General features: G+C 45.0%; 1 protein-coding gene across 2 annotated transcripts; it reads left to right on the top strand.

The window, feature by feature from the left end:
- The first annotated feature begins 130 nt into the window (after window positions 1–130).
- LOC122863288 lies at window positions 131–26607 on the top strand. 2 transcript variants are annotated; one of them, XM_044169645.1, is made up of 23 exons: window positions 131–342; window positions 576–674; window positions 997–1120; window positions 1220–1322; window positions 4513–4617; window positions 4706–4822; window positions 6424–6584; window positions 8197–8343; window positions 8845–8947; window positions 9826–9954; window positions 10216–10398; window positions 10906–11159; window positions 12295–13251; window positions 15125–15221; window positions 15389–15496; window positions 16921–18423; window positions 19244–19366; window positions 19482–19610; window positions 20664–20856; window positions 20979–21103; window positions 23022–23212; window positions 24299–24432; window positions 24582–26607. In XM_044169645.1, exons 1-23 carry the CDS (start codon window positions 324–326, stop codon window positions 24812–24814), a joined length of 5337 nt encoding a protein of 1778 aa, XP_044025580.1. In that variant the 5' UTR covers window positions 131–323; the 3' UTR covers window positions 24815–26607. The 2 variants fall into 2 exon arrangements, with proteins under 2 accessions (XP_044025580.1, XP_044025581.1); XM_044169646.1 differs by lacking the exon at window positions 12295–13251.
- Window positions 26608–27049: the final 442 nt, after the last annotated feature.

Below are 27049 nucleotides of genomic sequence, written 5' to 3'. Positions count from 1 at the left end.
GTAATCTGAGGGCTGGGGCCGGGCTTCTGGCGGACCGCGGTGGCTGTCATTAGACTGGGGCCGTGCCTCCAGTTTCTGGCCGTCCTCCTCTGTGTTTTCTCCGCCCTCCTTGTTTATAAAGCAGCCGAACAGCATCCAGCCAGCGGGGTGAGCTGAGCCAGGCGCCGCGGAGTGGACGCAACATGGCGGAGGAAGGCAGCGAGCAGCCGCGGGCCACCCGGTCCCGGTGTCCAGCACCGCAGTAGAGCTGAGCCACGTCTCTGGGCACACCGTGCAGGGACCGCTTTCTTTGGCACTACAAGACAAAAAAAACAGTTGTGGAAATGCGCCGACACGCAACAGGTAGGAGAGACAAGTGCACTTCGTCCACAGTGACTGATGCGGCAGTCAGGTGTGTCTCACGGATCAGGTCAGCGCCTTCCCGCTCTGCAGGCTGCTGCTCATCAGCCAGCTTCTTGTAAGGCGCCGAGGAATTTGCTGGACCGGTTCCTCCACTGGTCATATAGCGAGGAGTGTTGGAAATTGCTGTCGGGCGTGTTTTCAGTGAAAATAATCATGTCCCACTCTGCTTTCAGACGGCCCGGAGTCGGTGCAGGAGCGCGCCCCGGCCCCGGCCCCGGCCCCGCCGCTGCCCGCCGATCATGTGCTCGCCTCCGGAGCTGTGCTGTTCCCGGGTAGCTATTAGTCCTCCCCACTCTGCCTGTCCGACGTGCCTTTGTGTGTACAGTAGTCATGTGGCTTACACTGCATTCCGGCAAGCTTGGCCAGGAATGGGAAGGGCTACTGAAGACTCGCAGAGCTTATCTCAACACTTCAGAGCCAGCGTGTTGACGTTTGTGCAGAAAATATTGAGATATTGACAATTATCACTTAACAAACTTGGGTGTAAAATGTCCTTAACTAAATATTCTAAACACCAGATAGAAAAGTTTGCCGAACCCGTGTCTGTGTAGGTCCTGATCCGACACATGTTCAGGCTGTTCTCTGCCGGTACAGGTGCGTTTGATCAACATGGCTGCCCTCTGATCGTGTTCCCGGTGGATGCACAGGCCAAACTCGCCTCAGAACTCAGCAAAGCAGAAGTGGTGGACTTCATAAACTACTTTCTGTGTCTGCACAAGTATGTGGACTCAGACAGGCTTACTGTGTGTGTGTGTGTGTGTGTGTGTGTGTGAGTGAGGGGGGGATCTAATGATGGCTGGATGTTCTCTCTCCACAGGAAGAAGCAGGAGAAGGAGGGTTTGGTGTCAGTGGTGGCTGATCTGAGGCATGCCTCGCTCTCTGTGACCAGGTTCATCACTGAGACTGTGCTTCTGCTTCAGGTACTGTCATGGCGGAGTGCACTGTGGCTCTGCGGTGGACGCTGGCCTGCAGCATGTTTCCAGGGACTGTTCTGAAACTATGCAGAAAGCGACGCACCGATTTCCTCTGTACTGGGTCAAACAAGGGCCGGTCCTCCTGTGAAGGACTGTAGTTAGTAGCCTGGCTGTGGATGTATCAGGAGGACTGCATACTGGACTCCAGGGTAGTGCCTGTTCACTCCATGAAAGTTGCTCAACCAAAGCATAACCCAGAACTGCTGTGTTTCTGGCTTGCTGCCATGTTGCGTGGCACACTGCACAGCCCCACTCGGCCCCATCACTTCACGTTGGTATTCCGACGCCCGCAGCTCGGCTCTAGGCTCTTGGAAAGTTTTGAGAATATGAACCTTCAGAGTTTAAGAATGTATAATACAAAGAGTAATAATTAATTGACCTTGTTTGCAGTTGGTCCATTCAGCAGTTACAGACGTCTCTTACAATGGAGGTCTATGGGGAAAATGCTTTTTGGGCCGCAGTACCACAGTTGGCAGCAAGGCTAACTAGCCGCGCCTTATCCAGCCCTCTGAATACATGTACATCCAGCTGACTGACCTGAAGCCCTGCCTCTTGACCACCAGGGCTCCAATCACAGCTCAGCACAAACTAGGACGTCAGTCATCTTTCCACATTACAAACTATAAGGACACTTTAAAGATGGTTCAAGTACGTGCTCAGTGGATATACCACAGCAACACTGTATCAGTAGTGGAGAAACCTGTTGTGGCAAACATACACCGTAACGTGATATCTGAGAAGCTAGTATCAGTAAGGGTTAAAGGTGCCCTGTGGAGTGTCAGGCCTCTTGTACTGCCGTGGAGCTGTTGGTCATGCATGCACGTAGGTGATGCGGTACACACTCCTCGCAGTGGCTTCACACTGTTCCACAGGTCTACAGCTGGCGGTACCACACCAAGATATGCTGCAGTGCACCGACAAAGGCAGACAGCGACAACAGCTCTTCCTCCATTTTGGTTAAAGTTCTTTTACGTAGTTGAGTATCAAACTACTGCGTCTTTCAGTTGTGTGAGAGAATCAACACAAGGCAATTAGTTGGTGAGGACGTTTGAATTTGACTGCTGAACCTTTCTCAACAGCCCAGAGAGACAGATGTTGGTCTAAAGGTTTCGTCCTTATTTAAATGTATTTTGCGGAGGGATCTTTTTTATGAGACAGAAGGAGGGGGGAGAGATGGGTAGGACATGGTCAGCATCGTAAACCTCTAGGCCACCAGGACGCCCCATATCAATCGAAGTGCTAAGAAGAAGGCATTTCTAAATGTTGATGGAAAAATAATAATCCTGATGCAGTGTCAGGGTTCTGTCACCGTTAGGGTTGCACCTCGCTGCCTGTAAAATATCTGCCCGTAAAGGATGGCTCGCTCACTGCTGGATGTAGCTCCACTTGTGATTTGTCGTTTCCTATAGGCGGAGAGAAGTCCCAACAGCAGAACTGAATTGTCCCATCCTGAAGGAGCAGAAGACCAGTAACTTTATGTAATAAACTTGCATATTGCAAGTTACAGTATTGTACAAGTTGAGTTCAGAAACATGTGCAACAGCAGCTGGGTGTTTCTGCAGTGGGTTGTCTGAAAGATGCATGAACAGGTCTGGGTGTCGGTCCCCGGCACACGGTACGGTGACGTGCTCGACCTGGGGTTGCCCTCTGGACTAGCAGAGCTCTTTCTTTCTTGCAGCACAAAGTTGTGGCATTTTATTGTCGTCTGTACTGTAGCGTGAGCTGATCTTCTGAGTACAATACCGTGTGTGTGTGTGTGTGTGTGTGGAGAAGGGGGCGGGGGTCACATGCATGGCTGGTCACATGCTTGGTTATTTAATAGAAAAGCCTCAGTGAAATGACATTAATGAGCACAGTTATATAGAGGATGCAGCATTTTTGCATCCAGATCAACTGTTCCACTCAGGAAGAAACCCCTGTTTGTAGTTCCTGTGGTCTTGGTATGCATGCTGACATCAGGCCAAGACCACAGACATGTTTGTACATTTTATTTTGTAATTACAAACTGCTGCGATTGGCAGTTGTGAGTTAGGTTTTTTCCTTTCTGTCTGAATTTATGTGTGGTGGTCCATCTGAACCTGACATGACTGGTATCTATGTTTTTATTTATTTTGATTTCTAAGACTGATGGCTTGTTATCAATCATTGTTAATCAATGAATACATCTTTAAAACAAATCTAACAGATGTGCAGCCATCACAATATCACTGCATTATACCTGGGAACAGCGCTGGGCTATGAGACTGAAGGCAGAGCGGGCCCCCGACGCCAATTGGCCTCAAAAGTCTCATTTTACTGAATGTCAGGGGTTTTGGTAGTTGGATTTACTGCAAATTTGTTGAAGAACTTAACACACCACTAAAGTACAATGCAAGCAAAGGCAGGTCCTGCGTTATTAGCTAATCTTGTGCATGGGCCCTGTGTCAAAACGTAGTTGCGACCTTTTTTTTACTTCAGTTTCCATTGTGCACATTCCTGAATATGAATCACCACAGACTCAACACAGAAACCTTGGGGCCAGGTAGTTTTATTGCAGCGTAGGAGCACTGGGTACATAGCATACTCTATACCATGCACAGAGGGCAGTAGATGGCAGGTCAGCAGGTATCCAACAGCAGTTTGTTGCCTTGGGGCTATCTGGTCTTGGGTATAGTGGCCACAGTTGGAATTGCAGGTCACATGGTGCCCACTGACCACACAGTCTCCTTTCTTTCCAGATAAAATCATTACAAAAGAAACAATAGATACATTAATGTGGGAGTAAGCAGAGGGCCAGCCAGCTAAGCCACAGAAGGGCTCTAGTGCATGTGCTCTGTGTGTGTGTGTGCGCCCAGTGAGAAAATGACTCGTGATGATGTCACCAGGGTTATCTGGGCTTGGCTTTGGAGACGCCCCCAGGTAAAAACATGCTGTTGGCTGTATTGGTAATGTAGGATGCAGTGTTTTAGAGCTTGACCTGCTTCTGATTTTGACCGTTCTCTAATCTGTCTGAGTCCTCCAGCTGTATGGAAGCCAAATACTAAATTGCTGGAATAATTCTGATTCAGCAGCATGAACAACCCAAGACACGTGACTCAATGTTAATATAAGAAACCAAACACTGGTTGGCGCTAACTTTTCGGTTTGTTTCCTTTAGCGGACCGTCCACAGCGTGTACATAGTTCAGCCCAAAAAGAAGGAGGCTGTCAAGCAGTTGCTGAAACTCCTGGCTCCGTCCAAGTCTTACGCGGCCTCTTTCAAGGTGAGTGAAACGACACATACCGTATCCCTGGGTTTGATTTCGCCTTGACTTCAGTAGGCAACACATGTTGTTCTCCTCTTTTTTGCAGAAAGTACTTGTGAAAGAAATCTCAGAGCTCTCCAACTACATTGACCGAAGCCAGCTCACGGCGGCGCTGGGCGGCTACCTTATTTACTGTCACCAGAGTTGGGTTGCCTTCATTAAGGTAAATATCATACCTTTTGTCCGTAGCTCTACTCTTGACTGCGTCCAAGGAAACCATAAGTACTACTGGTAAAATGGCTACGTGTGTAGCAGCTAAGGCTAGTTTTATCCGTTATCCTGAGAGCTGGCCGTGCGTCAATCACTACATCTATGACAAACTAGGAGATGGTGTGTCTCATAAGTGTAGCTGTGGTAGTGGGAGCAGTTCAGCAACATAACAATGACCAACATAATATAACCAAACTGTGCTTTATTTAGCCCTGGTTTCCATGATTTGGGGCATTGTCAGCCAGTTAGCTTAGCTAACTAGAAGTCAATGTAGAAAAGCAGCAGTTAACGAAGGGGCTGGAAATAAGAGATACGATAGTTTTGTTGCTATCCTTTTATTTATTTATTTTTTATCTTAATCAATTAATAAAAAACCCCAGTACATTTTAAAGTTACTCTTCTTACTCTGATCTAGGTTAGCTACTGTATTGTGACGGCTAGCTGACCAGATGCGGTGAGTAGTTAACGAACCGGTTGGTGTTATCTCCACTCTAAAGATGGGTGGATGGCGAGGTTAGCTGACGGGGGAAAAGTGCGCGGCGTGGGCATACAAAGAGAATACAAAAATGTTCTTGCATGAGGCCGAGTGCACATAAAGATCAAATAAGTGACAGCTGCATCAGTATTCTCTATTCATTGGCAAAAACACCCTATGATTATTTGACAAATATACTATTATGAGCCAAGAGATATTAATATTCAGTAAATATATGCAATAAATTAGCATCCCTCCATAAGTCAACCATTCTGACCAGTTCTGTTTGTGAAACACAAATCTGAGTGATTCAAAGCAAAACCTCTGAAGCTGTCTTGTGATCAGTCAGAGGGCTCAACACAAAGTAACATTGTCCTGCTCAGCTGTAGAGTGCGTACGCACACAAATACACCCTCGGGATGTTTGTGCTGCTTCAGACGTAAGCAGAATAACTGTTTCTGACGTTCAGCACCACAGCCAAAATACTGATTCCAACCACAGGAAATATTGCGTCTCGGTGATGGAGAGCGTGCTCAGCTCTCTCCATCAGGAGATGGGTGTTCGTTTGTGAATCCATTCATGAGATCCGTCCAAGCGGCCTGCTTCTATTGTCTGTTACCTTGGTGAAGCTTGTGCGAATGCCTCGCCTAATCAGCTGACCTTATTAGCAAGTGAAAGGAGCCCCTCTATCCAATACATTATGCATTCAGTCATGTTCAGCTGGGGCATTTGGCCGTGATGACAGTGTTCATTAACCATGGCAGCTCTGTGCCTATAGGAGACCTATTCAGGATGCAACTCACAATCTCTAGTCACTAGACCTACATTTGGGTTGAGTGTTGAGCAATTACAGCAGCTTCCTTTGAGCATAAAGCAGAGCAGCCTTCCAATTAGTCCTCTTGATTTATTATAAGAATTACAACTAGACAAGAAAAGTGAGTATAAATCATAAATTAAAAACCCATGCTTAAAGCTAATCAATGTTAACGGTGAAAAGTTGCAAAATAGGGCCTTGTTCAACACCATAGCAAACATGTCATGAACCATCTTGGACTCTGGCTCTGTGCTGCTCCTTGCAGGAGATTGATGCGTTTGTCCAGGAGTTCCTGTCTGTGGTCCAGCGGCTGCCCTCATGCATCTCCACCCTGCAGGCTCTGTCTAGGCTGCCACTGCCCTCCACCTTCAGCGAGCTCCAACACTTCTGCTCCACCAACGAAGCCAAGTTCCAGCAGCTCAGGAGGTCAGGCTTGTTGTTCTACTCCTCCCACAGGCCAACGTTGGTTCACTAGACAGTCAGACTGCAAGAAGTCTGAAGAGGTCAAAACTCAGCACCATTTGTAGGAAACAAACAATGTTACTGTCAGAACAACACGTTTCAGCTGGTGGCGATCATCGTCATCATGCATTTATTGATTTCTAATGATTTAAGAATCAAATGGAGTGAAAGTAAGCGTATGCTGTCCTCCTACTTGCAAGGATGTGTAATTGTAGCAAAGTGATCTATTTGATTATGTTCTAGGATATTGTGATTATTTACGTGATGCATTTTGTAAAGGTCAAAACTAAAACTGCAAAATAAGTATTTTTCAGTGACTTTTCTCAAAAGGAAGTTGATGAACTGAGGATCAGAATAATTTCACTGTTGCCTTTTGCGACCAAATCCCTATTTGCTTTGGACTAGCCTTCATCGAGCTGCTCCTGTGACTTGCAGTATTGCAGAAGTCATCTGTGTTCTTATGGGAATGTGCCGTGCGTTCATTTGTAAAGAACTCATTCCACCCTCTTCCAAACACACCGACCAGGTGGAGTCTCATCTGCAAGGAACAAATTCCTTTTTGTGCTTTCAACTTTGCTTTCATCGAAGAATCCGATTCCAGCCTCAGGTCTTTGGCGTTCTGGCTGTCGAGGTAATCTTCAGAAATGTCACCCCAAGCTTCCTGAAGTGCCTCCCATAAATCGGCTTGCTCGATAGGGTTGAGATCTGGGAGCGATAGCCTTCTTTGTTCAATATGCCTTTTTACTTTGTGCACATCCCCCACTTTCCCAGCACCAAAGCACCCGAGACCATCATTGCCTCCACCGTGCTTGACGGATCCTCCAGCATCTTTTCATGGGTTCTGCGCCTCACAAAAGTTCCTGTGTGAGCCCAACACCCCAAACTTGGATCCATCTGTTCATAACTCTTTTCTCCAGTCATCCTCCGTCCACTGTCTGTTCTTTTGCCCATTTCAGTCTTTTCCTTTTACTAGCCCCTCTCAGATATGGCTTCTTCTTTACAACTCTTCGTAGAAGGCCAGCATCACGCCTCTCACAGCTGACGACACTGGTGTACACCTGCCAGCTGAGGACCTGTGGGGCGCCGGCTTCTCAGCCCAGAGACTCTGACGTGTCTGTGCCTCCCACTTCTCTTCTATCCTGGATAGAGCCAGTTTGTGCTGATCTATGAAGTGTGTGTGTGTGTGTGTGTGTGGGGTGCACACCCTTGTACGATGTCTTTAGTTTCTTGGCAATTTCTCTCATGGAATAGCCTTCCTGTCTCAAAACAATTGATTGAGTTTCCAAAGACAGCTCCTTGTTTCAGACGCTTCAGATACTCAAGTAGCCCAAAGGCCAGTCTTATTGTTTCTTTTTAAATAGCAAAACAGTTCTGCGCTGTGCTGACATGGTTGCAAAAGGGTTTTGTAATGATGAATTAGTCTTTTATTTAGGATCATCTAACAGAATGTGCCATTGGAACACAGGAGTGATGGTTCAGCCTTTTGCCACAGTAATAGTCTTTTGCCACGTTAGCAGTGTCTAGCCTGTGTTTCTAATGACGTTAATACCTTTTGTATGTCTGTTTTGGTGTGCAGGGAGCTGGGGCTGGATGAGCTGCTGAGGCACTGTGACAGTGTGCTGGAGAAGCTGCGTTACCCTGAAAGGGAGCCGTGCTACCAGGCGATGGCTGGCACTGCCCTCTTCACCCACACCGCCTTCGACATGCTCCAGAGCCACAGCAGGTACCGCAGGCAGCCAGCTCCCAGAGAGCTCCGTCACTCCATCTTAATCCTGGCACTGCCGCTTCCCACGCATACCATACTACAATGTTGCAATGGTCCTGTGTTGCACAACAGCTGAAGCACAGTGCCAACATGCGTTTGGCTAGTAAGGTTTTTGAAGGCTGAACAATGTTTTTGTTAATCTACATAATCATAGCTGACGTTTTATGGTAGTTAAACAAACAAACTTTGACTATTTTGGGCTTTATGGCCTAAAATCACACCGGTTTGCTCTGGACTTGTCTGTGTGTAAAGCTAGAACAGCACATTATCTATTGAACACGGAAACTCAGGGATACGTCTTTGCATTTAACAAAGGCCTTTCAGTAAACATGAGTCCATCCATTTTGGTATTTTAAGGTGTTTGGGCTAAAGCAACCACTAACTGGTATACAGTATGTAATAATAAATATGAATTGATGACGCCAGCTATTAGTTAAAGGTGTTTTTCTTATTTTACAGGATAACTGCAGCTGTGGAAAAGGTGGAGCTGCTGTGGCAGCAGGCCTTTTGTAAGGCCCGTCTCCAGCTGCAGGTGTTCCAGCTGCGAGAGGATGCACTGCAGGTGAGTCAGCTGACTCTGGTCCGCTGTAACTGTGGTGCATTTGGGCTGGCGTGAAAGCCGTTAAGCAAGCTCTGGTGCGGCCTGAACAACAGGGCCGAGGCCACTGGGTCACGGTCCGCTCCCAAGCGGACTCTGGAGTTCCTCATTAAATTGTAGCCCAAGTGAAACGAAGCCGCCACGCGGTCACGGCCTCCCCGCTTAACATTATGGTAAAAGAAGCCTTTCATTGTTCAGGATCTGTCTGTTTATCATTGTTCATGGCATGAGGTCGAGTCTTGATAATCATGCTCATAATTAGTTATTTCTTTATGAGCTGTTTAACACCAGAGACGATGAATGAACACGCCGGGTTCAGTAAAGCGCAGCATGACTTGCTGTCAATTATTTCCTCCACACGCCTCCATGTGCTGATGATGACATCACCAAAACTGTCCAATGAATGAGTTACCTGTAAGTCTGCATAACTTCATGTTTGTAAAAAGCCAGTGTGAACATGAACCAGACAACAACTAGAAGACAACAGTGAATTATTTATTTATTTTTTCTCTACACCAACTGAACCAAACTACAGGTGTGAAAGTGACCTGAGTGCAGTAGTTGGAGGTGCTAATCATTGCGGAGAATCTCTGTTTTCATCTCTAACTGCGTTGCATTGCTGTAATGCATCTTATAATGTTGCTGCTGGATTAAGTCTTGTGCTTCTCATTGGATCTTTGAGGATTTTAACACGACGGTCCTTCCCTTTTTTAAAAGTATGGTGCTGACCTTACCAGTATGATTGTTTGAGACCTTTTTAAAATGTCTCGTTCCTCTTCTTACAGCAAGATAAGTAAATGTCAGACTACGTCTATGACCTGAATGTTGACTTCTGCTTACAGATCACAGAGCAGATCAGAACACTTCCTGAAGACAAACTCGACCCTTACAAAATGGAGATTGCCAAGGATCCTGCGACGGCGGTGACGCGGGTGTCCGAATTTGAGGCGTCGATTCACACTCCTGCTATGGTACTTACTTATAGTTGATTTTGTTCTGAATCTTTACTCTGTGAAACATGTAGCCTGTTTTCTTTCAGTTTTTCACAATTGATGTTAAGAGTCCTGCAAGTGTCAGTCACACGTCCACTCTGATCCGTACTCGGTTCCTATCAGTGTGATGTTAACCGCTGATATGGTTACTGCTGTCATTTTCCCTTTTGATTTCATTTTCTTCACTTCATCTGAATCTTTATAATAACTCCAAAACCCTCCTCACCGCTCACCTACCAGGCGCTTGTTCGCTGTGCTGAAGATGTGATCCACACGTTAGCGGAGATCCTGCCGTTTGACGGTCAGACCGGGGAGCGCTGGGTTCTGGATCTGGAGAGGCTGAAGGACAAACTCCACTCTGCTGTGCACTTCATTCTCCAAACCCTCAGAGCAGTTTCCAACTACCATCGTTACTACAACAAGGCACGTTTTCAGCATTGCTGTGGTGTTTTGCTATAGTCTAGAGACCCATCAACTGCAGTGTCATTCAGTAATCATTTTTAAGTAACTTCTCATAAGAATTCTATAAAGAATCTTCTCCAACCTTTCCATAGGTAGAAACCCTCCTCATATCTCAAACTGAAGCTGTCCCTTTCGGACAAAACAAACATTCTCTTTTTAAGAGAAATGTTATTTGTAAATTGTTTGCATGTGAGATGTTTTTATTTGAGTTGCAGTTTAAGTTGAAGCGCTTAAAGCAGTTGAAGTGTGAGCATTGAAAAGAGTTGCGGTGTCTGTTGGTGTGAAAGCATTTGACATTTTTTGTTTCAAGTTTAAGCCCTGTAGGCAGTTAAATTGCAGTTGAAATGCCAGATCAGCTGATGATGATGATGATGATAATAATATTAATAATACTACTACATTTGTGTGTGTGTGTGACCCACTACTGTATACGCTACGTATCCTGAATCTGTCCTCTGCTCCTTACAGGCCAACAGCTGGTACAGTCTGGTCCTCTGTGAGAACTTCCTCCAGGAGCTGCTGTCTGGTGTTAATGGAGACGGCGATCCCACACGGAGGCCGAGGAGCAACTGGGGGGCGATCCCTGCATGGAGGCACAAAATGTCCACGTTCCTGAAGAAGAATCCCCCACCTGATATGGAGGAGCTGGTTCATCTGGCTCATCTGTCGAGTGTCATCCCAGATGATGAGGTCCAGCAGGCGGGCAAGCAGATGTCTCAGCGGTGAGAGCATTAGGTTTCATGTCACAAAGAGGTTATAAAGAGAAACCTATGGCTGTCTTTGTATTGGTTTCTTACAGATATGTGAAATATTAGTACATTTGATGGCCACATGATTTTAAAATTGAAGGACGTGTGTAGGGGCCCTCTGAATAAATCTGGTCCCAAAGATACAACCTTTCGGCCCTTGTTGCCTGTCTGGAAGTACAGCTCATGTCTCTGGAGTGTTCAGCCTCTCAGACTGATGCATATTTATTTAAATGAAGAATCATGCAAATGGCTATATAATAAGTGTAGTTGATGGCACAATCCCTTTACTGACCTTCATCCAATTTGAGGGTCAGTTTTGCATAGAAAATTCTGTCTCTATGAGCAATGTTGAAATGAGTTAAAGTACAGTAAAAGAAGGCTACATTTCTTCTGGATACAGCACATTGAAATTGTTTTCACAGCACAGTGTCTGCAGACAAGCGTTTGAGGTAGGTGGGTCTGCCGCCTCATTTGCTTTTCTCTCCCAAACTAGGGGGCAGTACTAGAGGGAAGGACTGAGGACAGATCTCCGGGGTCGCAAGATGATTAAAAGGATATGAAAGAAAAGTAGATATTACTTAATTTGAATGTGTCACAAGCCAAAAACACTGCTGCTAAATCTCTTTGTTACAAATAAGTCAATCCTTTTTAGAGATAGATATACAAATGTTGTATCTTCAAAAGTTAGGCATTCCAGTCTGGTCATTTTATGTATAAACCGTTTATTTACTTCATCAGCACATGGCGTTTGCTTTGTTGTCTTGGAGATGGATCTGTCCATGTGCTAGCTCAATCGCTGTTCCGCTCTCATCCAGAGCACTTTTATAACTTCTGGTCCATGTTGGCTACCTAGTAAAATGGTTGAAAGCTCTGGAAACAGCGCGTTTGCTTCAGTTGCTCAGTTAAAATTTCCTGAATGAAAATGTACTATGTCATGATGTGCAATGATATACCGCGAGACAAAATGACCTAACATGGTTACTACATCATCTGCAACAGTTGTAGACATGGAAGAGTTTGGCTGACAGACTGTCTGTGTTCCTGTCCCTGCCACAGATGCTTTTCTCTGGGACTGTTGCACTTTGACAGTAATCTTTTTATTCATCAGGTGCATGACCCTGAGGAAACTCCTAATGTCTCCGGGACCCGTGGCTGTCGGTCACCTCCAGCTGGCCTTACAGTGGCAGTATGAGTTGTTGTGGAGCAGCCATGTAAATCATTCCTCTGCTGACAGTGCTACAAACCAAACAGCTAAGGATGTTCAAGACGTCCCTAAATGTGAAAGTGGTAAGGAAGCAGCCCATCTTCTCGGAACGTCTCCTTCGACTGCAGTTTCTGGAAGCGTGTCAGCTGAGGGCAAACCCCCCTCCCTCAGCTCATTTGACTCAGGCTTCGATGGAGCTGGGAGCAGCCAGCTGGAGGCCTGTGGAGGGAGGGAAGCAGTGGAAGGTCTGTCTAGATTAGCTGGGACCAGGGACTCTGTGAGACCTGCCTTGAGCCAGCCTCAAATCCACAAAGAGAATATGTCCAGTGTTTCAGATTCTGAAGATCACAGAGAGGAGTTTGACTTTGGCTCTGTGGGAAACTCTTCCAGGGCTAGCATCCAGATCACCCCTAAAGTAACTGTAGAGTCACTCAACTTTGAGATCAAAGTGAGGCGCTCAGCTGCGCTCCCCAATAATCCTTGGCTTAGCTTGCCGCTAGACAATCTGGAAAACTCGTATACGGTTACCATTACACAGAACCCAGCACCGCAAAAGAGAGACCTACAATCCCCTGATCCCTCAGACCCCTGCACTAATGCCAACCAGTCCAGCAGGTCTCGAGAGCAGCCCACACAGACGGAGGTGTTGAGCAGCCCACAGCCCAGAGGGCCACAGAGCAGGGACTGGATACTACAGTCACAGAGCACTTTGGAGGATCCTGAACTAAGTCCCATTTGCAACATCCTCTCCAGCACTATTACAGATGGCAGAGACAAGTCCGTCTGCACCACAGAGGGGATTCCCACTCTCCTCTGGGATTCTTATGACCTCCATGACCAGAATCAGGATGCTGTTGATGGGTAATGCATCTATTTCAGGATATGTGTTCAGTTTGCCCTGTTTTTAACCAATCAAGTTCAAATTAATTTGAATGCAACCCACGTACTCTGACCTAAACTCCGCTGTACAAGGTGACTCCGCTGCCTCACTGGAGTGACGGGCTAACTGTTATTACTAAGGTAGTTGCATTTCACAATGTCAGATCTAAGCAAATAACTTCTGAACAGTAGCCACTGTGACAACTGACCCCCATGTTGCTATGCTGGTCAAGCTTTCCCTTCTAGCATGGTGTGTATGCCGTTTACAGTGATAACATTACCACGCGAAATTCTGTGGTGTGTGTGTTTACAAGTAGTCCTGGACTTCAGACAGAAGTGGACCAAAGTGGGCTTCTCGTTTCTAGCAGGCAGCTGTCAAATTTTTACAGCTGAAATGAAATGCATTGGCAGATTTTACCAGCTACCTAGCTAATTAATTTCAGTTCAATTTATTTGTGTTTTCAAATGATAAATGTCACTTTTTTATAAGTGACATTTATCATATCAGATAGTTTTGGGGGGGACTAACTGATTAGTTTGTAACTGTATGGAACGCTATATTGGATAAGTTTGGCTGTGGTGTAAACATGTCGGTCCCCACAAAATAATGTAGTTGGCTAATGCAGATACCCAGTGGCCAGTGGAAGTAATGTTAGGTTACTAAAACTGTAGTTAGTATGCTAGCTAGGTGGGAATGCCGAGGTCAGCAGCTTATATTAAAGAGGATGAACACAGCTTGGTCCAGTCCTTACAGTGTTGCTCTTGGTGGTTTTGGCTTTGGAAAGAGTATAGTTTCTATTAGGTCACCAAGCACAAGTGGCGAAATCCAAAGGTCGACAGACCTGCCGTAGCTAATAGACCTCTTTCACAGCAGTCTTTTTGGCGTATCGTAGCAGGAAAAGCACAGGTGTAATCGATAACAAAACCCATCGAGGTGACCTGGTTCCAGGGTCTCTGTATTATGCATGCCGACTCGTTGTCATGGCTTACTGGGACACTTGATGAAACGGAGCCATTTTCACCTGTGCTTTTCCTCCTACGACAAGTCAAAATGTCTGCCGTGAAAAGCTCCGTTACATTTGCTAAGCTATGATTGGACAGTTGCTGTTCAGGGGAGGAGTTTAGCTAAGAAATACGGGTTGATGGTAAATGCTAAAACTTACCTCACCAGTAGTAGCACAAACGTAACGAAGAGTCGTAGCTTTAGTGAACGAATTACTAAATTAGCTAACACTAGCCACCGTAACCTAGTGTTCACACCAGAACAAGTTAGGCTATAGCAGCAAAACCCCTGGGTGAATTGAGCTTATGTATTGCGTATGAGTTTTTTAAAATCGTCATAGTCTTGACTCTTGCTTTAAAGTGCTGCAGATGTCAACTTTCACTCCATTTTTTTGGTCATTTTACAAAAGCTATTTGGTTACCTGCCAAAGATGGTGGTGCAATGTTAGAAGCAGTGTAAATGTACTAAAACTCTGCAAAACTCTGGAACTACTATGGTGGTGTTGAAAGCATCATGCAGCCTGGGCTGTTGGTTCTCATTACAGGAACTACTATGGAAAAATAGCAACCAACTACTACAGTTGGAAGCAGAAATGCTGCACGTGCGTTTACTTGCGTGTGTGCAGGCAGCTGTTTTAGAGACAATGGCGAAGCAAATGAAGTTGTTTGACTGAAAAGTTCGACCAACCCGGTTGCCAGCCTGGCAACCACGCTTAAAAAGTTAGTGTCGAGCCCTGGGGAGTCATGTGGATGTCACAAGTACTGCTAGTGTATGTACAGTAAGATTGGTTTGGCAGAAAAAAAACTACACTACAGTGAAATGGCACTTTTCATGCTTATTTCTTTTTCCCAGCTTGATTGATTTCTCCCTGGAGGACTGGGATGTGAAGGAGCAGGAGGGTTTGAGGGAGGTGGAGAAGATCCTGGACAGGGCTGATGAAATACTGGAGGTAAGCGACGCACCGTTTGAGTAACATTACATTTGACTGCTGTCAGTAAGGGCTACAGCTTGTGCTCATTTTCACTGTTGAAGTCTACAAAATGTCAAATATATCACACAAGTTACAAGAGCAAGAGCCAATGCTCTATCTTCATTTCTTACGTACGTCTTCTACAGAAAGAAGAGGAGGATTTGGCTCAGGAGGCTGTGCTGGATGCCTTGCTGAGATCCGAGGACGGGCAGAATCAGTGGCCCCTGTGGGACAGTGAGGGCCAGCTCGGTGTGGTACGTACGGTGTGAGCATACTGTAGATCAAATCAGGGGTGTAAACGATGATGGGAGGCCATTCAGTGGTGACACATTGCAAATGGGTTTTATCAACAGGGTTCAGCGTTTTTTCCTTTTGCACATTGGCCTGTATTTTGATCTCTGGGAAATGTACAAAGTGAAAGTGACAAACTGCTCACTGTAGTGTTTTTTTTTTTTGGTTTTTTTTGTTTTGTTTTTTTTTTTTTGTCGTAAACTTAGTATTCCTGGAGGTGGTGCTCTTCTTGATCTCTTTTTAACCAAGGTGGCCCTCACTGGTCATGCCAGCTATCATTGTTTTCTTTTAATTATTCCAAAAAAAGCAGATTTCTTTTTCTGGAAACATAAAAGGAAAAACCTTCATGAAGTGGCTAAAAGTTTGTGTTCATTTTTGTACTTTATGATTTAGTTTTAGTTGATTTTAAAATGTGACTAATATACATTTTCACCTATTTATTTGATTATTGTTCAAGTGTAGTTTTAGTCAATAAAACCTGAAGACATTTTGGTCTAGTTTTCCCATTTTTGATGGGTAAGCATTCTGAATCTTTGACGTGTACAGTTACCATGGTTACAGGTATTGTTCTCGTCTATCACAAGGTCAACAGAAAAGATGCTGTTACCCGTCTATGCCCGGCCGTAGTGCGATAGACTCACTAGTGCTACTGTTACGTTAATGTTAGCTTACCTTTTGGAAATGTCAGCGTGCATGATGTCGTGGTTTGTCTCAGATGTTTTGTGGCTAATTTTCAGTGGGACTGGGAATAAATTTAGTCCATAAATGTTACTTTTTCCTTCTGAGAACTGGAAACGCTAGCTAACGTTACTGGCAGAGACATAGCATCATTTTAGTGCAGCGAAATTAACTTCTGAAAAGCAGATTAGTTTTGTTTTTGCGTTAGCACTCAGCATCACACTGCGATTCTGCAGATGCATGCAGGTCGCTGAGCAGAACTCTGCATTAAAACAAACATTTTTCTGTTTCACATAATTGTTTAGTTTTTATTTGTACTGTATTTGGTCACAGTTTTTGTTTTCAAAGGTTACTTTATTTAGTTTTTTTTATCTTGTTTATATTTTACAGACATATACAGCCATACAGTGCAGACTACTGTTTGCATTTCATACAAGGTGTTATTTTTACATGTGCAGTACCTGGACATACCTGTTTTAAACACTTTAAGACTTGTCAAATATTAGTCATTATTGTTCACTAAGTTGATGGCAGGGTAGTGTGTAGAAACCAGCAGGAGTCTCGGTGTAGAAACCTGTTTCATTTGTGTACCTTTGCAACTTGTGCTTTGTTTGTTAGCCGCTGTGATTAGAGAACAATTGTCTACCATCAGTGAACTACAGTTTTTACACCCAGTGTAAACCGCCATCTGCTTATGCTCATTTTTTAGAGAGAGATGTCATCTAGTGAGCTGGCTGAAGCTGGTGTTCTGGGACTCGAGGATTACCTTGTCCCTGCAGAATCTGACAACCTCAGTGAACCAAGATCAGCTGGATCTGCCAGTGAAACTGAAGATGACGGGCACGGCACTGAAGCTGCCACAGGAGCAGCTGCAGCAGCATTTCACAGCAGGCCGGGCCTGCTGACGGAGCTAAGGAAAGTCCACATCCTGGACGAGCTGATCATGGAGGAGAACCTGAAGATCCATGAGCTCCGACGCCCCAACGAGGAACTCTTGGGTAGCAAACCTTTGGATACAAACGGGCTGTCAAGTATGAGCAAAGAGAGGGAGGCTTTTCGGCTACAACTGGAAAAGGAGAGAAGGGAGGTGGAGAAGCTTGAGAAGAGTTTGGACAAAGAGCTTAAGGTGAAGAAACACAAGCACAGAGCTGGAAAGGTTGTAAAATGTTCTATAATGGAGAAGGCTAGAACTGAGAATGAAGAGGACCGAGCACTCTGTGATGAGCTTTCATCAGGTAGTTGTAACAGATCGCAGAGAACACATTCACCATCAGTCCAGAGTGATTCTCAGTCTCAGGATACCTGTCAAACTGAAAGTATTCACGCAGTATTGGGTCCTGATGTTACCAAAGAGGCTACGCCACAAGACTTGGTTCAACTTCCGGATTCCCAACGTCAAGATCATTGCTCTGAAGCTGAGCCATCAGTATTTAATTTAACTACCTTAAATAGTACCTCTGATTTGAAAGAACCTCCTGAAGAGATGGGAATCCAACCTCAGGGATGTATCTCTGGGAAAGAATTCAATGGATCTCGTGAAAACACTACCATATGCAAACCACAAGCTTCTTTAACGCCTGAAATGAGGCCAGATGATGGAGCGTTTGACCCAGGTGGAAAGTCGCACCTTCCACCTGTGCCTAAGCCAAGAAAGGCTTCTGTTCCTGTGAACGACAACCTTGCGGAACACGAAACTCCTCATTCCGCAGAGCTGCTGAATCCAGCTCTGTCCTCTGTTGCTCAAGATCCCGGTTTTGTTCAACTTGATCTACAAGATAAACCACTTGATGCACTGCCAGAGAATGTGACTCCAGTCATCAGTCACAACTTTGTTCTCAATCCAAATGTGAAGGAACACAGCAACAACAACAATAATAACCATGCGTTCCCAGAGAAATGCAAGGTGTCACTGGACCACTTGTCTGAAATGACCACTAAAGATGAAGAGGCTACATCAGTGGTACCTGCGTGTTGGCTACAGACAGATTTCCACCCAGCAGAGGAAATCCAGACTTTATCTCCTGCAGATGAGTGCCCACATCAACAGTCAGCATACCAGCTGCCTCCAGACCAGTCTCTGGAGTTTGACCCCGGTGGAAGAGACGAGCAGAATGAAGACTTTCCTGTTGGTGTTCAGAGCTCTGAGACCATGAGGATATCTGGCTCTGGGGCACGTGGGATTCAGGCCCAGCTTAACATCAACATGAGAGAGGTACACTATCTACTATAATACGTGGAGTGGGCACGTTGAAGTCCCTTAATTGAGAGCCTTCATATAGATCCTTCAGTGTATCTCGCATAAATTTGTAGTTTTAGGGGGAGTTACATGCTGGAGCCATTTCTTAACCAACAACATCCGTCCGCCCAGTACATGTGTGCAGCGGCCTCGCTACAGCGCAGGTTTTGGTTTTGGTTTTGGTCTCTGTACAGACAATGGTACCAAACCTGGCAATCTTGCTGTGATGACAAAAAACTTTCAGATACTGTGCACAGTCACTGCGCCTGACGGCCGTTCGTCAGGAAGTGGTTCCGGTTCACACCTCCCTCTAAAACCATACGTTGTCAGTTGTTTCCTTTCTGTTTACCTGAGAGTTAAACAAATGAGTCTTGTTTATTAGACACTTTTATTCACTTTAGACAGAGCCAGCTAACTGTTTCCCCCTGCTTCCAGTCTTTGTGCTAAGCTAGGCTAACCAAGTCCTGACTCCCACTGCGCACTTCAGACACGAGATTGATATCAATCTTCTTTCGGAACCAAAGCAAATGCGTGTATTCCTGCAGTGTGGGCACTACTTCTTAAAGTGAAATGTGACTATAAAAACAGTTTGAATGTGGAGGCTATATGGCACATGGTTTCATTGCAAATATATTGCAGGGGGAAAAATTGCTGGTGCATCACCTGAGAATTAAAACAGTCATGAGCCTTAAGACCATTAAAAACCTGATAGTGCATAAAGGAGTGTTGCCCAATACTGGTGAGAATTGTTGTTCATTTGATTCAAATGGATTTAGCTTTCTTGATGTGATTGCAGATGACAGATGTCAAGACCCCCATAGTACTGGATACGGGGTCCGGTTTGATGAAAGCAGGATTTGCAGATCAAGACCTCCCAAACATTATATTCCCAACAATTATTGGAATGCCAAAATATGAGGTAAGGGCATATACTTGATGTATTACTACTTGTTCTCTACAAAGGAAATGCACTGGAACAGAAATGTGGCTTTGCTTCTAGCCAGCCTTTCTGATTAGAAGTTTTGTCTTTGCAGGAAATAATGAATGGTAACCTTGAAAGGGAGACCTACATTGGACATGAGGCTCAACACATGAGAGGGGTCCTGGCTCTGAAGCATCCCATAAAGAACGGGACCATTTGTAACTGGGATCAAATGGAAAAGGTAAGTAGGAATGCATATGGCTGATATGTGATGTGATGTAGAGCTGAGTGTGCTATGGAAAGAAAATATTCATTCATTCAGGAAAGGGGGATGCTTAAACTGTCAGAACCAGCCGGTGGAGCTGGGATATGCGTTTGATATCAGGGTGTTGTGGTGGCTATTAATGGCATTTTACCTGATTATTCTGAATAAGATAATGCTGCTCGTTATAATGCAGGGATAGTCCAGTAACGGTTAAAGTACCTATCATTCCCATGGGGGGGACATGATCGCCATGAAGTATTCACTTGTGCGGTGTCCCAAATCCATACTTGATACTAATTCTGCGCAGGATGTGAGCATGTAGTGTGTTCACACAGGAAAAATGACAAGATTAAGTAAAGACACACGAGTCGTGAACAGTGTCTAAGGATTGAATACTCTGACAGCTCCAGAAAGACCTTGGAAGACGGACCAAACGTTTAGCCTTCTCTGCGTAAAGATTGATTGGCATTCCAAAGTTGCAGTTTGATTGAAGTACGAAGGGTTAAGAACACTGACGTCCTCTGTACTAACTGCAAAAACTGTATACTACGACAATTAGTTTGTGGTACATTGTGGTATCATTCATCTTATAATAATAAGATGAATGATTATACAATGTAGTCTTGCATCAAGGCATGGATCTGCTGGTTTTATTGGACCAACTGATAGCCACCAAAGTGTTACAGCTCCCCCCACTGGCTGTTGTAGTCCATACAGCCATGTGTTTGGAAATTGTTGCACCCCGCAAAATATTATTATTATGATAACTTTCATGCTGTGTACTAGTGATTACTTGTTATGACCACTCGAGCCATCTGCCATCTCCCACGTTAACCTCCGGTCGCGCTTCTTTCGATGCTCATGTCGCCCCCCGGGCCTGTCGGATCATGCCTGCTCCAAAGACTAAGGTCAAGCTTGAAGCCCATTCCTGTTAATTTGTTCATTTTTGGAGAACCTGAATAAAAAAGTTTGACTGCAATGTTTTCTTGTTACCTTGACTAACTTCCAGATGGACTGTTTTGGTTTTAGATTTGGCATCACACGTTCCAGCAGCTGTGTGTGGATCCAGAGGATCACCCTGTTCTGCTGACCGAGGCAGCCACGAGCCCCTTGGAGAACCGTCAGCGCATGGTGGAGATCATGTTCGAGGGTTTCAGTGTTCCCTTCACCTATGTGGCCATGCAGGCAGTGCTGGCGCTTTACGCAGCAGGGAGATCCACTGGTAATGCATCGTGTTGGACAGATACTCATGGATGAATACTTAAGTCATAAATTGTAGATGTCATGGCATGTTTAAACTGCTGTATCAAAGCTCTCTTCTGTTTTACTTTGTCCTGGTTGTAGGTGTGGTGCTGGATTCTGGAGACGGAGTGAGCCACAGTGTGCCTGTGTTTGAGGGATACTGTCTACCTCATGCAGTGCAGCGCTTCCCTCTGGCTGGTGGAGATGTTACACTGCATCTTAAAAAGGTATTCACTAACTTTGAGTCTTTTACAGTTCGTGGGCAGTGATGTCGATGGGTAACGCTTCCAAGCGACTTGACTGAAGACGTCATTTAGGTAAATATTTAGGGCCGGTGGTAGGGTCAGTGCAGATCCGGGTCTTAGACCAGACATCTTTGAATGAGTCTGGGGTTGTGCTTCGATCACTAAATATTGCTGTGATAATGAATAACAATAACAAACTTTTTTGTAAACAGTGTCACAGCTCTTGTCAATCAGATTTATTTGTCTTTCTAATATCATAACAAAATAATAATGGCAATAACAATTCAAACAAACAGTTAACTGTCAAAATATAGAAATAAATCAAAACGGCTATAATTTAAACAATGAGTAATTAATCCGAGCCTGAAGGGTTATGCCATCTTAAATAAGTGATGTGAAATTTAAAAAAAATCAGTCATTAATACCTGCTTCGTGAAACAGTAAACCCAATAATTCAATAAAGAAAATAACTAACAATAACAATCAGAACTGCCAACAATGGACCAGATTTACTAAGAAAATGGCATTTGTGAGGGGGGAGGGACGGGCGGACGGAGAAGGTCCAGAGTGGAGCAGGTGGAGGTTGAGATGATGTTGATATGGATGCTTATACTGAGGTAAATGTAGATATATACGAGCCTATATTTAATGCGTGTTTATTTCCCCCACTACATCCCTCCTTGTGGCTCCTGTAAAGCTCATGTGTGTTATCTTTATCTTTACAAGCTTTCCCCACCAAAGTGACAGTTGCTAATAGCGCGGCGTCCCTTAAAAGCATATGCAGTGAGCGAGACGCACCTCGCAGACTCGCGCTGCGACTCCAGGCTCCGGCACGTGTTTGGGGAGGAGTCAGGCGGTCTGCCGGTGAGCTGGGACTGCACACTTAAGGATCATCATTATCACCATTACAGGGACGAGGCGTCGCCTGTCACTTCGCCCAGCTTTCGGAGACATTTTAATGTCAGGGCTGCACGTGCACACACAACGGGCCTGTGCAGGCGTGCACACACTGACCGCGCTGCCAGCAGTACTCTGGTGGTGATTGTTTTTTAAAGATTTAGTTTATTTTTTTGGCCTTTTTAATTGGATAGTTTGACAGGGAAGAGGCACACATGCAACAAAGGTGTGACGGGGCCCGAGCAAAAAGACTCCACGGGGGGGGGGCGCGGTCTTCTCTTCCGTCAGCACTTTGCTCCGACCATTCCAGTCTAAGCACATTCATAGCTACACAGCTATGATTTGTAATAGTACAAAAAATGTCATGTGCAGTAAAGATTCTGGGCTTAAGCCCCATAAGCAAATTGGAATTGTACATCAGCATCTTTAGTTTCAGGTTTGTTTTGGGAACCTCTTACAGTGATACATGGCTTATCTTTGTGACGCTTAAGCTCCTTGTGATGTAATATGCTGGCAATTTTACACGTCAGTCATGTCTGAATAAGCAGTCACTTTTACACGAAAGTCACAACTGTAATACAAGGTTGGATCTGGGACATTTCCATCATGGCAAAGGTCTGTAAGGGATATACACTAATTTGACTCAATGTGTACATACACTTATACAGTGTAATGGGGGTTCACTGTGAGAAGGGGGGGCGAGCATCTCGCGCTCAAATTGCCATTAAGACTTCCACTGCAATATGTCTTTAATCCACCAGCCTATGAGAGAACATATCACTGCTGTTGTCCAGCAGTACACTGGTGCCTGAATAAGGTCACTACAGAACATTGTGCAGTGACGTCTGAAAAGAGCTACAGACACGACTGAACGTGGACAGCGGTGTCTGTTCGTTGTTGGTGTCCACAGGAAAAATGTCCTGCTGCTGTGTGCTGTAAGCTAACCTGTAGGTTAATGTTCTGCAGCTCCATCCCTGAATTGACCATTTTGCTGTGCTCAAAGCTTCTGCAGGAACAGGGGGTGTGCATGCGCACCACAGCAGAGATGGAGATCGTGAGGGAGATGAAGGAGAAGTGCTGCTGTGTGGCTCTCAACTATGAAGCGGAGCTGAGTCAGGGGGGGTCGTCCTGCAGAGAGATGCATTACACCATGCCTGACGGACAGATTGTCACTCTGGGCTCGGAGAGGTTCAGGTAACGGTCTGCACAGCGTGGCCTGCTTCAGATGGACTCTCAGTGGGGTCCTAAAGGAAATCTGTATTAACACTGGAACTTTAAATTTCATGGTTTAGCATGATTTTAGTAATAAATCTCATTAGCCAGTAGGACGGAAAATTGACCACCTAAAAGGTCTATGATAAGCTCGAGGCTTCTGGGAACTCTACGGTCAAACACAAACCATGTTAATTATCGGCCGAACATTGTTGTTCTTGATCAGTATTTGCTTTTCAGTTGCTCGGAGATATAAAGCTTACAGGGAGCTATTGTCTTACGTCGGGGTCATGGAGTACGAGGCAGTGTCGTGACTTTGAGTCAGTAATGGTATTCTTCTGGAAAAACCAACTACCATTGCAATAAACACTGTAGTTGGGACCAGAATCACCTGATTGTATAATGACTGACTGGAATTAATTTAGAGTCAAGTTACTCGTTAAGTATGCAGTTGTAACTGGGATGTGGTTAGCTTAGCTGAGCATAATGACTGGAAGCAGGGGGAAACAGCTAGCAGCTAGCCGGACTCTGTCCAAAGTGAAACCACTAAAGTTCACTAATTAACGCGTCATATCTCATTTCTGTTCTCCGTACACAAAGAGATCACTGACCTTATCTGGCAACACGTGCTGTAGCCGGAGACGCTGCACAAAAATGCTGGGCGGATGGATAAACTGTTGTTTGTCAAGAAATAGTTCCAGCACGTAACTCCTCCTAAAACCACAAATGGTTGTTTTTAGCAGTGATGGCAGTGTGGGGCAGTCGGTCCACCACTTTAGTCCAGACTGAAATATCTCAACTAATGGATGGACTGACGTGAAATTGCCATGAAATCAGACCTTTATGGCCCCCAGAGGACGTGAACGTGTCCAATACTTTTAGTTTAGCAGATATTTGGTCACAAACCAATGACTCTCCATTCAGACTTTGCTGTAATTTGTGTTTATTGCTAATTAGCCAATTTTAGTGCTGCACGCGTCAGACTGTGGAGACCTTTTAGAGCAGGGAAGCTTCCTCCTGTAACAGACTACTCAAACAGGTCTACCACTTCCTCCCCCGTTCATCCAGGGCCCCTGAGATTCTCTTCAAACCTGAGCTGATCGGACGGGACCATTACGGGATGCACGAGAGTGTCTTCAAGTCAATCCTCCGCTCAGACGTGGACCTGCGGCGCTGCTTCATGGGAAACATAGTGCTGTCAGGTCTGTTGGGTTTTGTTGAGGTGACAACAATCTGAGGGCTCAAAGATGCACCCCAGCCTGCCCTGCTTTACGCTTCTCTGTCCAGTTAATTTGATGATCTTTGCCAAATGAGTTGTTTAGTTTTTAATCTCTTAACTCTCCTGCTGAAGGTGGGAACACTCTGCTGCCCGGCCTGCCTGAGCGGCTGCAGGCTGAAATCAGACGACTGGTTTCCGGCGACATGGGGCAGAGTGTTCGCGTCACCAGCCCCGAGGACCGAGACTTCTCAGTGTGGCACGGAGGAGCCGTGCTGGCCAGCCTGCCCACCTTCAGCTCTGCGTGGATCAGTCAGGAAGAATATGAGGAATACGGGCCGCAGATCGTCTTCAGGAAGTGCTTCTGAGACGGACTGAGGCGTGCACGCTGGACTCCTGCGTAATGTCCCACTCACCAAGTGCAATATACACACAGCTGAAATACTGTGCCACGGATTGGCCCTTTTTAAAGGTCTCTTTTATGTGTTGATTAGACTCTTAGTGGAGCCAGTTTTACCCCGGCCATCAGTGCGGATCCTGTGAGCTGACACCAGTGGGTTTCTGTTGACCTGCCGCTTGCTTTACGCCTCATATAAGATAAGATCCGCCAAGGCAGGGATGAAACTGTTGTTTGTCATAAAATTCCTGTCAGTCGTGTTATTGTCCCTCAAGAACCTTTAACTGTGTCATAAGTTTCCCATTTTTGGAATGTATTTCTGTGTCCCGAGAATGTAAGCCGAAGTTTGTTAATGTTTGTTAAGGGACTAGAATTGAAGCTGGCCTTTAATTGATGTCTGCCAACTGTTTCCAGAATAAGCAATTGAGGGACATAAAGAGAACTCAACGTGCTGACTCACATATATATATATTAATCTAATATCAAATTACGGTGTGTGTTTATGTGTAACAGATGATCTTTTGTGTTTAGACATGGTGAAAGTTGCGTTCATTTTGAAATTTGGATCAGTGCAGCTGTGCGGTGTTCACAGCTAGAATGTTATCGCAGCATCAAATGATCTTGATGCTGGATTATTAGGGCTACTGTTAGAGAGAAGAGTCCTCATTATGATTTGAATTCTGTCTCCATGTCAAATTCCAACTTGTTCCTCAACATTTTAAATTGTTGTATTTTTTTCAAAATATTTTTGCCTCATTTTCTTTCCTCATAGTTAAAACTATTTTCATAATGACGTTCTCGTCATATTACAACTGTTTTTTATTTCGAATTCAATTTCAATTCTCTTTGTCAGTTTTTATTTTTTCCCTAGCCGTCGCCCTAATACTCATCAAATATCATGACTCCCAAATCAAAAAAGATCATTGTACATGAGTTTGCTGCTCTACTGTGAACTGGAGAGGAGAAAAGTGGGTTTGTGGGATATGAGGTTTGTATAAAACCCTTAGCGGACTGTGTCTCACTAATGGTTCTCCTCCCGTATCTTGCTTCTGCAGCTGAGTTGCCTGTGTGTTAGTGAGGCTCAGTGTGCAGGTGACCGATGTGAAGTCCAGTATTGGTCTGGGAATGCCTCTCGCTTAGTTTCAGTCTGTTGAATAAGCAGAGGTTAACTGCTGCTGCGGGTACAGGGTTCTGTCTACTGTCTAAAGTTGAATTTCTCTTTAATATTTTCTGTTGGAGTGCAGTGTTTTGCCACTAATTTTCTTCGTTTTTTCTGAAATATATTCTGATCTGAGAACAGTGGTTGTGTGAAAAAATGTTTTGTACACTTGTACAGTAGTGTTTGATTTTTGTGAAAGGTGTTCTAATGGCGCCAAAACTGCTGCATTCATCTCCTTACCATGAATTTTGAAAAACCCTTTGTCAACCCTATATATTTATTCTTAAGTCTACTTTCTTGAATGTTATCTCTTTTGCATGAAATGATTTGGTTGCATGTAATTTAGTTGCACCTTTTTGCATGAACTCCTTTGCATGTTTTCTCTGTAAACTGCCTTTGGGGTGGCATGGGGTCGTCAGGTGACGCAAAGTTCAGCTCGACGTGGAAATCGCCATGAAATGTGCGGTTCGGGGCCTTGTTTACTGGCCGTAGGCTCTTCTGCCTGGGCCTCCTCCTCCTGTCAGTCTGCACTGAGTCTAGCAATTTTTCACCCAAACCATGCTATTTATGTCATGTCTGTTTTTATAATAAATATTTTAATCGTCCTTCTTTTTAATGTCCCTTATGTTCATCAGTCTCAGACCTCATTGAACGCAGTGGGGTTAATGCACAGACAGTTGAGTATTTTCCACTATAGTAGCTGAAGTAAATGCATTGCTTACATGGGAAATACTCCAGTTAGAGGCTTTCTACTTGTCCTGCTGTCAAATGTTGCATGTCAATTTTGAAGTCAACAGCTGCTCGCCACATTTAATGCAACACACGTAGTATTAAGCCAAACCGTTGAGCTTAAACATACTTCTGTTGGGCTTACAGCTCGTGTCTAAATGTGAAGGTGTCGGGGCTACCTCACCGCGTAAGGGGCTGGCAAGATGACCGCACAGTGGGCTCTGCACAGAAAATGGACTCTGCAGGCACCCAGCTGGAAAGCCCTTTAAAGCAGCAGTTCAATTACTAAAACATGATTCAAACAAAGTAAGCGCAGCA

This window comes from Siniperca chuatsi, linkage group LG16 (genome assembly GCF_020085105.1).
Source record: "Siniperca chuatsi isolate FFG_IHB_CAS linkage group LG16, ASM2008510v1, whole genome shotgun sequence".
NCBI classification, from domain to species: domain Eukaryota; kingdom Metazoa; phylum Chordata; class Actinopteri; order Centrarchiformes; family Sinipercidae; genus Siniperca; species Siniperca chuatsi.
This window is presented reverse-complemented; position numbering and strand designations above follow the sequence as displayed.